This window comes from Colletotrichum spaethianum, assembly GCF_022836535.1.
Source record: "Colletotrichum spaethianum MAFF 239500 DNA, contig63, whole genome shotgun sequence".
NCBI classification, from domain to species: domain Eukaryota; kingdom Fungi; phylum Ascomycota; class Sordariomycetes; order Glomerellales; family Glomerellaceae; genus Colletotrichum; species Colletotrichum spaethianum.
In genome coordinates this window covers 75,951-88,791 of record NW_026054833.1, presented here as the reverse complement: position 1 = coordinate 88,791, position 12,841 = coordinate 75,951, and the positions used below count along the sequence as shown (strand labels likewise).

General features: G+C 61.0%; 3 protein-coding genes across 3 annotated transcripts; all 3 read right to left on the bottom strand.

The window, feature by feature from the left end:
* Positions 1 to 84: 84 nt before the first annotated feature.
* On the bottom strand, positions 85 to 1,226 carry ColSpa_12406 (arginase; the record flags this gene model as incomplete). Its single annotated transcript, XM_049278618.1, has 3 exons — positions 85 to 397; positions 477 to 1,060; positions 1,143 to 1,226. 3 exons carry the CDS (start codon positions 1,224 to 1,226, stop codon positions 85 to 87), a joined length of 981 nt encoding a protein of 326 aa, XP_049134575.1.
* Positions 1,227 to 1,301: 75 nt separating this feature from the next.
* On the bottom strand, positions 1,302 to 1,679 carry ColSpa_12405 (uncharacterized protein; the record flags this gene model as incomplete). Its single annotated transcript, XM_049278617.1, has 1 exon — positions 1,302 to 1,679. One exon carries the CDS (start codon positions 1,677 to 1,679, stop codon positions 1,302 to 1,304), a length of 378 nt encoding a protein of 125 aa, XP_049134574.1.
* A 2,229-nt stretch (positions 1,680 to 3,908) lies between these two features.
* ColSpa_12404 (beta-1,2-xylosyltransferase 1) lies at positions 3,909 to 6,000 on the bottom strand (the record flags this gene model as incomplete). The annotated part of the gene is made up of 3 exons (XM_049278616.1): positions 3,909 to 4,473; positions 4,506 to 5,004; positions 5,085 to 6,000. 3 exons carry the CDS (start codon positions 5,998 to 6,000, stop codon positions 3,909 to 3,911), a joined length of 1,980 nt encoding a protein of 659 aa, XP_049134573.1.
* Positions 6,001 to 12,841: the final 6,841 nt, after the last annotated feature.

Sequence of the window (12,841 nt, the reverse complement as noted above, 5' to 3'; positions counted from 1 at the left end):
CTTTTTCCGTTCCTCGCAAGACCCCGTGCTCCTGGTTGTGCTCCTACGCCGCCTCCAACCGTCCCCGATATCGACACCTCACACTCACAGCAACGACTCGCCCAGGGCGCAGCGCACCAGCGAGCAGCCCGCCCTCACCGTCTCGGACGCCGCGCCCTCCTGGTCGGCCGCCAGCGACGGGTTGACCTCGACGAGGTCGAGCGCCACGAGGCTGCCCGTCTCATGCACGCACTCGCAAATGTAGTCGCCCTCGCGCAGCGTCAGGCCGCCGCGCACCGGCGTGCCCGTCGACGGCGCCCACATGGGGTCCAGCGCGTCCACGTCGAACGACAGGTGGATCGGCGTGTCGGTGCCAATGTGCGCGAGCGCCATCTCCATGACGCGGCCGATGCCGTATCTTTTTTTTTTGGTGTCAGTGGCGGGCTCCCGGAGACGCCCCGAAGAAGGGGGAGGGGGAGGGAGGGGGTCAACCGTACCTGTCAATGTCAAACATGCTAAAGGCCTTGACGCCGTTCTCGCGCAGGATGCGCTTCTCGCCGGCGTCGACGTCGCGCAGGCCAATGTAGACGAGCTTCTTGAGGCTGAGCATGTGCTCGTCGCGCAGCCAACCAAAGTAGTCGGGCTTGTCCTCCTTGGCGAGGCCGGTGACGAAGGCGACGGGCATGCCGTGGATGTTGCCGCTGTCGCTCGTCTCGGGGGTGTTGATGTCGGCGTGGGCGTCGACCCAGATGACGGCGATGTCGCGGCCGAGGCGCTCGCGCGTGGCCTTTGCGGAGCCGGCAATGGTGCCGATGGCGATGCTGTGGTCGCCGCCGAGCGTCAGCGTCAGGCGGCCGAGGCGCGACTGCTGGTAGACCTGGTCGGCGATGCGCTGCGTCACCGACGACACGGCCTTGGGGTTCTTCATGTTGCGGTAGGGCGGGTCCTCGGCCGGCACGAGGTCCGTGTAGAGGTGCACCTCGTCGTCGCCGTGCAGCTTGTAGCCGAGCTCGTCGCGGAGCTGCGTGAGCAGGCCGCTCTCGATGAGGGCCTTGGGGGCGGCGTCGACGCCGGGCTTGCACTGCGGTCGCGGGCGTCAGCGGTGTTGTTGGGGGGAGCTCGCAAGCTGAAGAAGAGGAGGAGGAGGAGGAGCTGGAGCTTACCTGACCGCCGGAGAAACCGACGGCAACGACGCCGAGGTCCTCGGGGTTGCTGAGGAACTTGGACTTGACCATTGATGTGTGCATGATTGCGATGCGCCGCCGGGGTGCTGACTGGATGAGGCGGTGGTGGTATTTGCTGAGAGCTGACGTTGGCTCTACCTAGATCAAGAGGGAAGACGTGGCGGAAGCGGCAGACGGGAGGCTAGGAGAGGATGGAGAAGGGAGAAAAGAGAGAAGCAAGAAGCTGGCGAGAGAGTTGGAAGTAGAGAAGTAGTAGTAGTAGTAGTAGTAGTAGAAGAAGAAGAAGAAGAAGAAGAAGGAGGAGGACACGGAAGTCGGGGTGGGCGATCGAGGTATGTTAAAAGCCTTTTTTTTTTCCTCCTTTCCCGCGGCATCCCAAGCAAGGCCCGGGGGAAGGACGAGGGCCACGACTGCCAGTCCCGGAAGCTGGGATGAATCGAGGCCAATGAGACCAAGCAAGGTAGAGCCACCGCGCAGCACAGCAACGAGAGGAAACCGGGGCTTGACTCGGCTCATGGCGGTTGCGGAGGGCCGCCGAGACGCAGCGAGAAGCGTGTCCTCCTCGTTTCCGTCGATTCGCGCATTCCAGACACGAGGTTCCGTGGGCCGTGGGATGGGCGCAAGTGGCAGGCGGGAAGCTGTGCTGCGCTATGCTGTGTTGCGCTGGGCGGGATGGCGGGGTATTTTCTTTTCGTCTTTAGCGTAACAATGGATAAAAGTACATAGCAGTATCTTGCTGTCCTCGGAGCTGCCCCTCATGTACCTCTCCGCAGAGATATTACGGGAAGGTACTTGTGTCGGAGACGACGGCGGCGGCGACACGGCCATGACACCAGCGTTCCAGCGTGCGGACCCCTGAACCCCCCCCCCCCCCCCCCCCCCGGAAGATACAGTAGGTAGTGCCCACCGCGGGTAGACCTGCACTTAGGGGAACATCAGTGGGCCCCCCCCCGATACCCCCGTGCGACGTTCGCAGCAGCAGCACCAGCGGCGCGTCGTCGGCGTGGGGCCCCTCCGCTGGAGCACCTGCGCTTAGGGGCCTGGCGCACTCGGAGCTGTGCCACTTAACGGCAGGTGGGCGCCGGAGACGAGGAGCGCCAGCCCAGCCCAGCAGCGCGAGGCATTATTTAAAGGGCCCCGTGTCCCCCCCCCCGTCCCCCCGTCCGCCGCCCGCGAGTCTGGCGATGTTCCCTAATGGCAGGGCGACGCGAAGGGGCATTACGCTTGACCAAATCACTCCGGCCGGACTCGGGTCAATGAGGAGTTTTTTTCTGTTATTTGTCTTCTATCCTTTTCGATTTTTGTTGAGGAGGAGGGGGGGGAGCACACCACCCACCCCATCACGGCTGGCCTCTTGTTCTCTCTCTCTCCGTCTCTTCGTTTCCTCGACGGGCGTGTCATCCGTCATTTTCGAAGAGTGTCGATTTCTCGAGGTTCGCGCCTTTCTCCCGATACGCGACTTGCCTTATCGCTCGGTTTATCGCTTATCGGCCCCAGCAGCACACTCACTGTCTCCCAGCGCCCGTGTGGCAGCGTGTGCCAGTGTGCCACAGGTGCCGGCGGCCCACCTCTGCGTGCTTTTGAGGCCCTCCACCAGGGGGGGGGGGTGGTCCACGGCTTTCCAGGCCCCCGCCCTCACCGTACCCACTCGCCAATGCCATGCCACCTAGTGTATGCGCCTCATCTCATCTCATCCCTCTTACATCAGATTCGCCGCATCGGACTAGACCAGACCGCCCATCCGCCGCGGACCACTCACACACGACAATCTCCAGCCGTCGACAACCACGACGCCCTCGATCCCGTTACTGTTCGATTCCTGTTATCAATCAATATCGGGGGCTCCAGGTCCCATGACGCCTCTCGCCCGCCGTCCTCGTCTTTGCCCGGCGCAAACCGGAGGAGCACAAACACAAACACATGCACGCACGAGAGTTGGCGCCGGAGAAAAACACTTACTGCAAAGGTCCTCTGCACAGACATCAACTCGGCACTTGCAAAATCGTACCTTCCAGGTCCTCCTCGATCCCGGAGCAAGGGCTCTCCCTGGCTTTACGTAAAACGGAGGCTTGCTCGAGTCTCGGAACCGTCTTTCCCATCGCGTAATGGCCAAGGCCGCCTCGCCTCTTGACTCGTGGGCGCCCCTTCAGGATCGCCCAATGACCTCACCCGGCATACGGGGGAGAAAGTCACGAAGCAAGAGTGTCGGATCGTAATCCCGACATTGGCCAAACCGTGTCGGTGTCGCGGTTTCCGATGGATGTCACCAGACCCGGTCTCGCTTGGCTCCTCCGCCATGCCGTCGGCTTTGGGCGGCCTTCCTCCTCGGCTCGCCGACGCTGGACACTGCTCTCCGAGCGGCGGTAGCCGTCCACGTTGAATCCCATCCCGCCAGCAACGTGTGCCAGTGTGTCCAGCAAACTCACGACAGCCTCACTTCCTCCCAACAATTGCTTCACCGGGAGTATCACCCGTGACGAGACGTGACGTGCTAGACGTTGCTGAATATTGCTATTGCTGCTAAACTGTGTTGTACAATGTACCTGTGACGATTTCATGCTCTCGACTTTTTTTCCCCTCCCAGTTCGAGAGCCCAAATGGTATACGTAGACGAGGCCTCCACACACGCAAAGAAAACAAAAGAGAACCGTGTGCCTCGGCCGAACAAACTCCCATAACGCCAATGCCCGAGATTGCCGCGCCCCGCGGTGTGTGTGGTTGGTATCCTCGCCATTTCCCTCAAAGTCATGTCGACGTCTGCTCGGCCAGCAGGTCGTCCACCCACCCCATCCTCTCCCTCCTCTCGTCCGTCACGCGCGCGTACTCGAGGAGCAGCCGCAGCGTGTAGATCTGCATGTCCTCCTTGCGCAGCGCCTTCTCGGCCCACGCCTTGCCGGCCATGGCGATCTTCTCCGCCTCGGCGTCGTGCCCGGGCTTGTCGTCGCCGTACCCCAAAAAGTACTCCATGATGCCGTAGTAGTCCCCGAACCGGCTGTCCATCGGCACAAAGTGCTTCCACGCCACGAGCCGGCTGTCGTGCCACTCGCGCCACAGCGTCGCCTTGATGGGCAGGCTCGTGCTGCCGAGGAACGCGAGGTACCGGCCCGAGAAGCTGTTGCCGTCAATGTCCGGGAGGTACTTGGAGTCGTACATGTCGGTGAGCATGACGCTCTCGGTGAGGTTAAAGTGCGGGCTCGTGTAGTTGCACGTGCCGCCCTTGCCCTCGGGCTCGCACATGAGGTCCGTGAAGCCCACGTCGGCCCACGACCGGATCCAGTCGGCGAGCCCGCCCACCGCCTGCGCCGCGAGGCTGTACATCTTGTCCGGCAGCGAGAAGTTGACGGGGTCCGCCGTGCCCCCTCGGCGGCCGCGACCTTGGTCGCGTTGTTCATGGCCACGAACCGGTGCCGCTGAAACCCCTGCCAGTTGTCGACGCGGTTGCGCCCGCCCGTCGCGACGCCGCGCCAGATGACCGAGTCCTTCTTGTCGGCCCAGGCCCCGCCGTGGTACCCGCCGCCGCTGAAGCGCTCCTCCTCGGTCCAGTACATGGCCGCCGGCAGGAGGATCTCGTTGTTGACGGCCAGCTTGGACCCGCCGAACATGGGGAACAGCACGGGCGTCGCCGACGTGCTGAGGGGCTCGATGAAGATGCCGTTGAGGCCCTGTAGGTCGGGCTGGTGGCACAGCTGCGTCGACAGCGTGTAGTTGGAGACGAACCCGTCGCGCATGTGCTCCTTGGCGTATTTCGTCGAGATCGTCGGCGGGCTGTTGAACTCTCTTTGCGTCTTGGCCAACCGGGCCGGGCTGTCGGGGGGCAGCCGCGGCGGGCAATGAGCCAGTACTGTTCTGTAGAGGGTGCCGGAGTTAAAGTTGATCCATATTGTGGATGGGGGAAGGGAGGGGGCAAAAGCAGCCACGTACTCGTAACCTTGTCCCAGTGCTTGCTCAGGACCTTGACGTTGCGGTCGAGTTCCTTCTTGTTGCTAGGCAGCGCCTGGAATGTGTTCATGACCTGTTTCGGCTCCGGCATGCTATGTGTCAGGGCGGCGTCCCTTAAATACTGCTCCATGTCCTCGTACGGCACCACCATGCGCGGCTCGTCCATGGGGTTCAGCGCGATGTCCATGTCGGGCAGCAGGTTCTCAATGGTCTTGATCATGTTGGTCCAGTGGATGGTCCAGAACCAGTCGCTCGTGCGGGTGGCGCGGCCCTTGCGCACCTTGATCACCATCTCCCACTCGGCGGCCTCCTTGCGGATGCGCGAGGCCTCGACGCCCCAAAAGGGCTGCAGGTCGTGGTAGATCTGGTCGAAGAAGTCCTCGACGATGACGGCCTTGCGGTCCTGGGCGAACTGGAACCAGGCGTCGAAGCCCGGCGGCGGGTGGCGACCGCGACGCTCGCGGTAGGCCTTGGCGGCGGCGGTCAGCGTCTTGGACTCCTTCTTGAGCATGTTTTCAAACGTCTCGTCGGCCTCCTTGATCAGAGTGTCAATGGGGTGCTCCTTCGACGAGCCGCCAGCGGCGGCGGTGGCGGAGGGGGGTCTGGAGTCTCCCGCTGCGGGCTTGGCGGCGTCATCGTGGACGGGCGGTAGTATGGGCGTCGACTCGGGCTGGGGAATGGGCTTCTCGGACCCGTCGGCATGGGTAGGTGGTGGGACTGGGTTCGGAGTCTGCGGCGTCTGCTCGGGCTTCTCTGATTGCAGATGCGTCATCGGCACTCTGGGGTATCGCGGGTCGAAGTAGTAGAAGAGGGCGACGACGAAGATGACGACGGCGGCGTAGCGCAGGAAGCTCGAGGGCCGCCGCGGCGCAAAGGAGGGCGTTATGAGCTTGACCATGGTGGGCGGTGGTCGCGCGCAATCGCAGGGAGCGATGGGAGGTGGTCGCAAAGGGGTCTGTCGAATGGTGGTCGGCTTCGAAGACAAGGGAGCTCGAAATCGACGAGGGAGATTGGACCTGGCGGCCGGCTCAGCCAGGCCAATTCAGGTTGCGGCGAACAGTAGCGGACGAGGGTGCGGCTTCGACGCGCAGACGATAGTGGTTGGAGTCGAGCAGGGGGGGATCAAGGTTGTGCGGAGGCTGCTTTCGAAGGGCGATGCGAGGCTTCGTGGCCCGAAATCCAAAGGTGGGAAAGGACACTGGACGCTACGAGATGAGGTTGGGGTTGAGGTCGAAGTCGAGAGAGTCGGGTGCCCGCGGAGGGATTGGGACGAAAAAGAAGGGGACAGAAAGCTTGGCCGAGAAAAGAGGGAAACGGCAGAGGAGGGGGTTCAGAGGAGCGACATTGAACAAAAAGAGAGGGAGGTGGAAGCTCGAGCTCAAGGACGGGAGCAGGGGGCGAGGCGGCTTTGCGCCGAGGGCTCGTTCGTCGGGAGTGTCAAAAAGAACGACGTCGGTGCGGAGGTTGGGGCGATGCGTCCCGGGGGAGAGAGATGACGACGCTTGGAGATGCGAGGTGAGGTGCGGTAAGGAGAGATGTGCAGCAGCGTCGATGAGGAGGGACGAGAGGTCGAGGTCTAGGTCGGGGTCGAAGTCGGGGGTCGAGGTCGGCAGAGCTGGCGGTGGGTTGGACGAGGAGCAAAAGTGGGATGGGCGGGCGTGGATATGGTGATCTGAGGTGGATGGAGCGGATAGACGGACGGGCGAAAAGAATTGATGGAGCAAGACGCGGACTGTGGATATGTTGTTGTTGGTGGTGGTGGTGGTGGTGGTGGTGGTGGTGGTGGTGCTGATGTGGGAGGGATGCTTCTGCTGGTGCCGGGATGGAGCTACCGGTACCACCAGCTGGACCGGGAAGTTGCAAGTAGGAGGAGGAGAATTATTATGGCACTCTGTACAGTACGCGAGTCCCTTGCTGCGTCGGTGTTGTATTGTATTGTATGTATTGTACCCGTATTGGTTTGGCCGTGTGGGAAGAGACGAGGATCGGGATGAGGATGGGCGAGCGAGCGATTGGGTGGAGAGGCTGACGCCCAGGCCAGTTTCAAATGAGCATGGGGATCCTCCCAAGGGTCTCGGGGGGGGGTTCCTTTCCTGCACAACTGACAAGAGAGTCTCTTGGTGGCAGGCTTGGAGTTGATAGTGTTGTTTAGCCTCCCTGCAGGCTGTAGTTCCTCTCTGGTGTGTCTCTGAGTTTCTTTCCCGTGCAGTCGGACTCGGACGGACGGCAGGCAAGCAAGGGGAACCAACTGGCCGTGGCTCGGGTGCGTCGACGGTGGTTTTTGTTCTCGTGCAACGCAGCGCAGGTGCCTCGTCGCGGTCATTGAACCACCGCAAGCTTTCGACTTGTTTCGAGGACGGAGGAGTCAGCATGGAGAGTCCCCGGTGGGCGGTGGGGAGCAACTCTACGTCCGGATGCGGGAGAAGAAGTCGATGACGATGATGGATAGGGGTAACGACACCCGGCCAACCCCGCGAAGATGGCTAACGGCAGTTGAGTGAGGGCCAACTATCTTGATTACTGCGCTCGATACTATGTAAACTAGGTAAAACACACGAACCCTCCCAAGAACTATCTAGACTGGAATATGCATACAACCGAGGCAGGGAAACGGCGTAGGAGAAGAACATCGAACAACAAATTAGAGAAAAAAAGAAAAAAAAAGCCATTGGCAAACGCTAAACCGCGCAGCCAGGGGAACAGGTGCGGGAGGCTGCGCTAAGATGCATGGAAACGCTCTTCGGACCAGTTGGCCAAGCTTTGGCGTTTGCGCCCCCCAGGTTGGCGGTTCCTGAGTGACATGACCCGGCGTTTCGAAAGGGGCACGAGGTTGAGGTACTTTCGCTTTCAACTTTCACCAGCCAGCTAGCCGTGGTGATATCTGTACGCACAAGTACAGGTACGTCCCCCTCATCGCCCACCCAGCGATGGCTGGTGCTAATGTAGGGGGTTCACGATGCTGCTGGCGCTCGGCATTGGAGCTACGCCCCATTACTATGTACACTACACTACGCTACGCTCTTGGGCTAGCGATTGGCACAGCGCGTCAACTGACAGGCTGTCAGGCAGGGGGTGTCGACGATCCGCCCGCATGTGCTCACTGGGTTTCTCTCTCTCTCTCTCTCTCGGGTGTCTTTGCACTCGGAGCGGTCTCATCTCAGCAGCGTCTCCGCCTTGATTACTGAGTGAGAGTGAGTAGTGAGTAGTGAGTGAGTGAGGGAGTGAGTGAAGGAGGGAGTGAGGGAGGGAGTGAAGGAGGGAGTGTCTCTCTCCCCTCCTTGCATGCAATGTTCGGAGTATCGTCAGCTTCATGTTCGTCCGTCCCGTCCTTCATCCCTATCCAGGGCAAAAAAAAAAACACACGGCAACGTGGCCTCTGCCCGTCACATTGCCTCATCTGCCATACTGCAACTCACACGAGGCATAGCCAGAGCCAGAGCCAGACACTGTACTATGTAGCATACACCGTTCTCCCGTTATCCACCTCGCTCGCTCGCTCAAATCACCGCATCATCTCCCACAGATGAAGGCCAGATCACTCTCGTCCAAACACACCCGTCGGCCGTGGCCTTGGCTGTGTGTGGCTGTGGGGGATGGGATTATTCAGTCTCGGACGAGTACTACATGGTACATAGTACAGGTATACGGGGTTCTCTGGAGATGGAGAAGACCCGTCCCACCGCGCAATTGAGACGCAACCAAGAGCCGAGATTCAGATGAGCCGTCCTCCACCCTTCCCCAGTCCTGCTTTTCTCTACCAGGTATGTACACTACATAGTGTAGTTGTACCATGGTACCGTTACCACGCACCCAAACGCGGATCCCCAATGCATGACAACCCCGTCCGCCGCTGACTGGACGGCCGTGGATGGCTGTGCCGACGTTGTGCTGATCGCGGCTCCATCGTCTCGAAACCACACGTGGAATCAGTGTCGGGACTGAAAAGGGCTTCGGCCTGCGTTGTATATCCCACACCCAGGCCGTGGAATGCAAGCGCACGTGTAGTGTGCAGTGCAGGAGGAGGAGGGCTTGCTGAAGAATCGAGCCATCCCGCCATCGAGTCAGGCCCAGTTCGCCCACCCGCGAAAGCTCGACTTTTGACCCCCTCGTCAATCTGTTTCCTCTCGCCCAAATTGCGATGCCGCAAACTTATCAACCATCTCCACGCCTCTCTCAATCTTGTCCAAACAAACGCGCCATCTGCCCGTCAAGCTCGGGTACCCTCCCGTCTCTCTCAATCTTGTTCAAACACACTGCAATAGTAGTTAGTCTCGTCTCATAACGGTGTCGTCATGGCCATCTATCTGCTGTGCGCTCCCCGTCAAAACGCGAAGCAGGCTTGCGTGTTCCCTCCTTTCGCCATCCGTCCCCTGTCTCGCCTCGTCGATCAACCACTCCCCGAACCTCGTCCCATCCCAGGGTGTGCCCCCCTCGACCCTGAACTCGACGCCGCGTCTGCCAAGGACAGATAGATTAAGTCCCCTCTTTTTTCTTTCTGGGCTTCCTCGTCGACCGTCCACGGCTTACTCAGGCCCGTGCCGCTCCACCTTCCCTCCCGTATGCCATACGCCGCCGTACAATGTACGCGGCTCAAGTGCGCTGCCAGACCTCCAAACGACGACTTGCAAACGGACGGAGCAAAGGAGCCGTCGGGTATCCGCAGACTCCGGGTTGGACACGGACGCGGCCATGGTCGCAGGGACGGACGGATGTAGGAGTGTCTTGGTCCGCGACACAGCTGCTTCCATCGCACGTCGTGACGGCGAACAAGATTCAAGCACGCAGCTCTAATTACAGAGTATCTGCGATGCGCTCCAAGTGCACATTTTGCATCCAACCGCCCCCCGGCTTGCGAGAACTCGGTCCCCAACACACCAATCACCAATGGCACCACCCCTATACGGCCGGAGGCCGAGTGAGGGCGCACTGCCATGCCCGGGGAATTTCCTTCTCCCTACTCATCATCGAGCGGACGAACGCCCAGAAACGAGCTTGGCCTCATTATTTCACGTCCCGAAGTTGGCCCTGGTTCACCGTAGAACCCCGGCCGCCGACATGCACTCCCGCAAATTACAGACCACAACCGCGTCGTTTCTGGCGCACCGCATCTGGCATGGGCTTTACTATGGTACACTAAATTTTACACGGCGCATGCTGTTCTACAGATTACGGGCAAAACGCCCCATCGTGCATACATACAATACATGTTATACATACATACTCTCACGCGCTCGTACAGTCGGGCCGGGAAAAGGCTGCCCGCGTCTCCGCAGTCCCCAGGTAGGTGTCCTCCGCCCTCATCGTTACGATAACATGTTGTCCGCCGAGAAGCTGCTGCCGGCGCCGTTGTTGTCGTCGTCACCGGTCTCGACGTCGTCCGCCAGCCGACCAATCAGCTCCTCGTACGACGGCCGGAAGGGCCACGCCATAAAGGCCTCGAGGATCTCCGTCCACTGCTTCTCGTTGAGCACCCGAGCGCACACCTCGCCGTGCCCCGTGCCGGGCAGCCCGCCCTGCTCCGGGTCCAGCAGGCTGGGGCAGTGCGGCAGGATCCCCTCGGCCGCCCCCGGCCAGATGCGCTCGATGGACCGGCTGACGGGGTCCAGGCTCGCCACGAGCATCGACCGCTGCAGCAGCTCGAAAATGTCGCCCGCCCGCGACGTGCCCGGCCCGTCTGCCGGAGCAGCGGGTGCATCGCCTTGGGCTGGATGTCGAGCAGCGCGCACTCAATGTTGGGGAAGAACTCGTCGGCCCGCACGGCCAGCGGCTCGTAAGGCCGCTTGTCCCAGTGCAGCACCGGCGGGTCCTGCGCAAAGAGGTGCAGGTTGTCGCGGATGAGGCGGAAGTCGATGAGGAAGTTCTTGCCCAGCGCCCGCACCTTGTCGTTCCACGCCTTGTCGCGCGCCGCGAGCTCCTCCTCGGGTGCCGCCTTGCTGTGGCGCAGCCGCGCAATCTCCTTCATCTCCTCGAGGAGGGCTCGGTAGTTCTCGGCCTCCTCCTCGTGGCGCTTCGTCTGGTGCCGCAGGTAGACGAGGCGCTTCCACTCCCGCGTCGCCTTCTTCTCCTTGACGATCTTGCCTTCGCGGTACGCCTGTTCGAGCGCCTCGAGCTCGGCGATGAAGGGCCGGCTCAGGTGCGGCACCCGCACGCCCGCCTGCGGCCCGTCTTCCGTGATGTGTTCCTCGATCCGCTTCGTGACCTCCTGCTTGCGGCCCTCGGGTATCTCGAGGCCCTGCGCCTTCATCCTCGCCATCGTGTTCTTGGCGCTGTCCACGTCGATCCACCTGTCCCGCATGAACCATGTGTCGGCCTTGTTGTCCAGCTGCACGTTCCGGCTGGCAACCTCGGCAAGCCACTCGCACGCGAACTCGGCTTCCAGCCCCGACTTCTTGCGCCCTTGTATGTTCTTCGTCAGGAAGCTGCGCGGCTCGTCGGGGCCCATCCAGACGAGCATGCGCACGAGGCCGTACTTTTGGAAGAGCGTGCCGTTGCGGATGCTGCTGATGAGCTGGTAGAGCACGAGCTGCGTCACTGAGTCGAACGCGCGGTAGCGCTTCTTAGGGTAGTACGACAGGTTGGCCGTCACGAGTAAGGTGTCGTTGCGCTCCGGCATTGTGTCGGGACCGCGGGGCTTCGGGGTCTGGTTCTTGATGTGGCTCAGCACCTCGTTGAGCTCTTTCCAGAGAATACCCGACTGGGGGAGGATTTGTGTGTTTGGTTGTTCGAGGAGGGGCTCGAGGAAGGGTCGGTAGAGGTCTTCGTCGGGTTCCATGAGGATATGGGAGCGCGGTTCGAGGAAGTCATGGAGCTTGCGGCTCCAGACGCCGGTGCCGGGGTTGATGTCGACGAGGTCGCAGCCGCGGTGCCGCTCGAGCGTCGGGCCAATGTATTTGATAATGTCATCTGTGAGGACGTCCAGTCAGCATGCTTAAGGGTTTCTTGGGCGTAGACCTCAAGGGTTATGCGCACCGCACAGCTTCTCGTCGACAATGTTGACGCGTGCCTTGTCGCCGAGCGGCCTCTTGACTGTTTCTTTCGGCTTTCCCTTCCCTTTCGGCGCCTTCCTGGCTACCTTTAGTTCCGCCGCTCTTTCGGCCGGCGTGGCCCATACGCCTGTCTTGGCGAGCTCCTTCGCCGTTGGCGTCTTCGTCTGGAGGATTGCCTTGCTCATTCTGGAAGTGGTGCGGGTGCTCGCCGCCCGCGCAAGGAGGCGGCGTGTGAGGAGAGGTTTTTCCCACGCATGGCGGAGGGCAAACATCTGTGTGAGGTGGGGAGTGAGTCGGTGATTGTACAGCCACTAGTTGGCGTGTTCTTGCGACGCTGTGAAGCTCGAATTGCGACGCCGCGTGCGAAGAGCAAATATTTTGCCAGTGTTCACCGCCCGGTCGGGCCCGCTTCGGATTATCGATAAGAGGCCGGGTGGGGCCGGTGGTCGATGATCTCACCGGCGGATGATGGGTGGTCTGGCTCGGACGCCCGACATTGAACCCGCTCGCGGTTGTTCAACGGGGCCGCGAGGGCCGCGAGGGCCGTAAGCGATTTTTCTTGATGGAAACGTGTTGATTAATAATTGCTCTATTGTCTCAGTGTACTGGCAAGCGTGACTTGATTATTTCTTGCAAGACACAATACAGAGCTACCACCTGAAGAACCGATGCAACATATGTACCAAGAGCAATGGAAAGCGTGATTTAGTGATCAGCTCTCAGAGTAGCGTGCTGGACTACGGGCTACATATT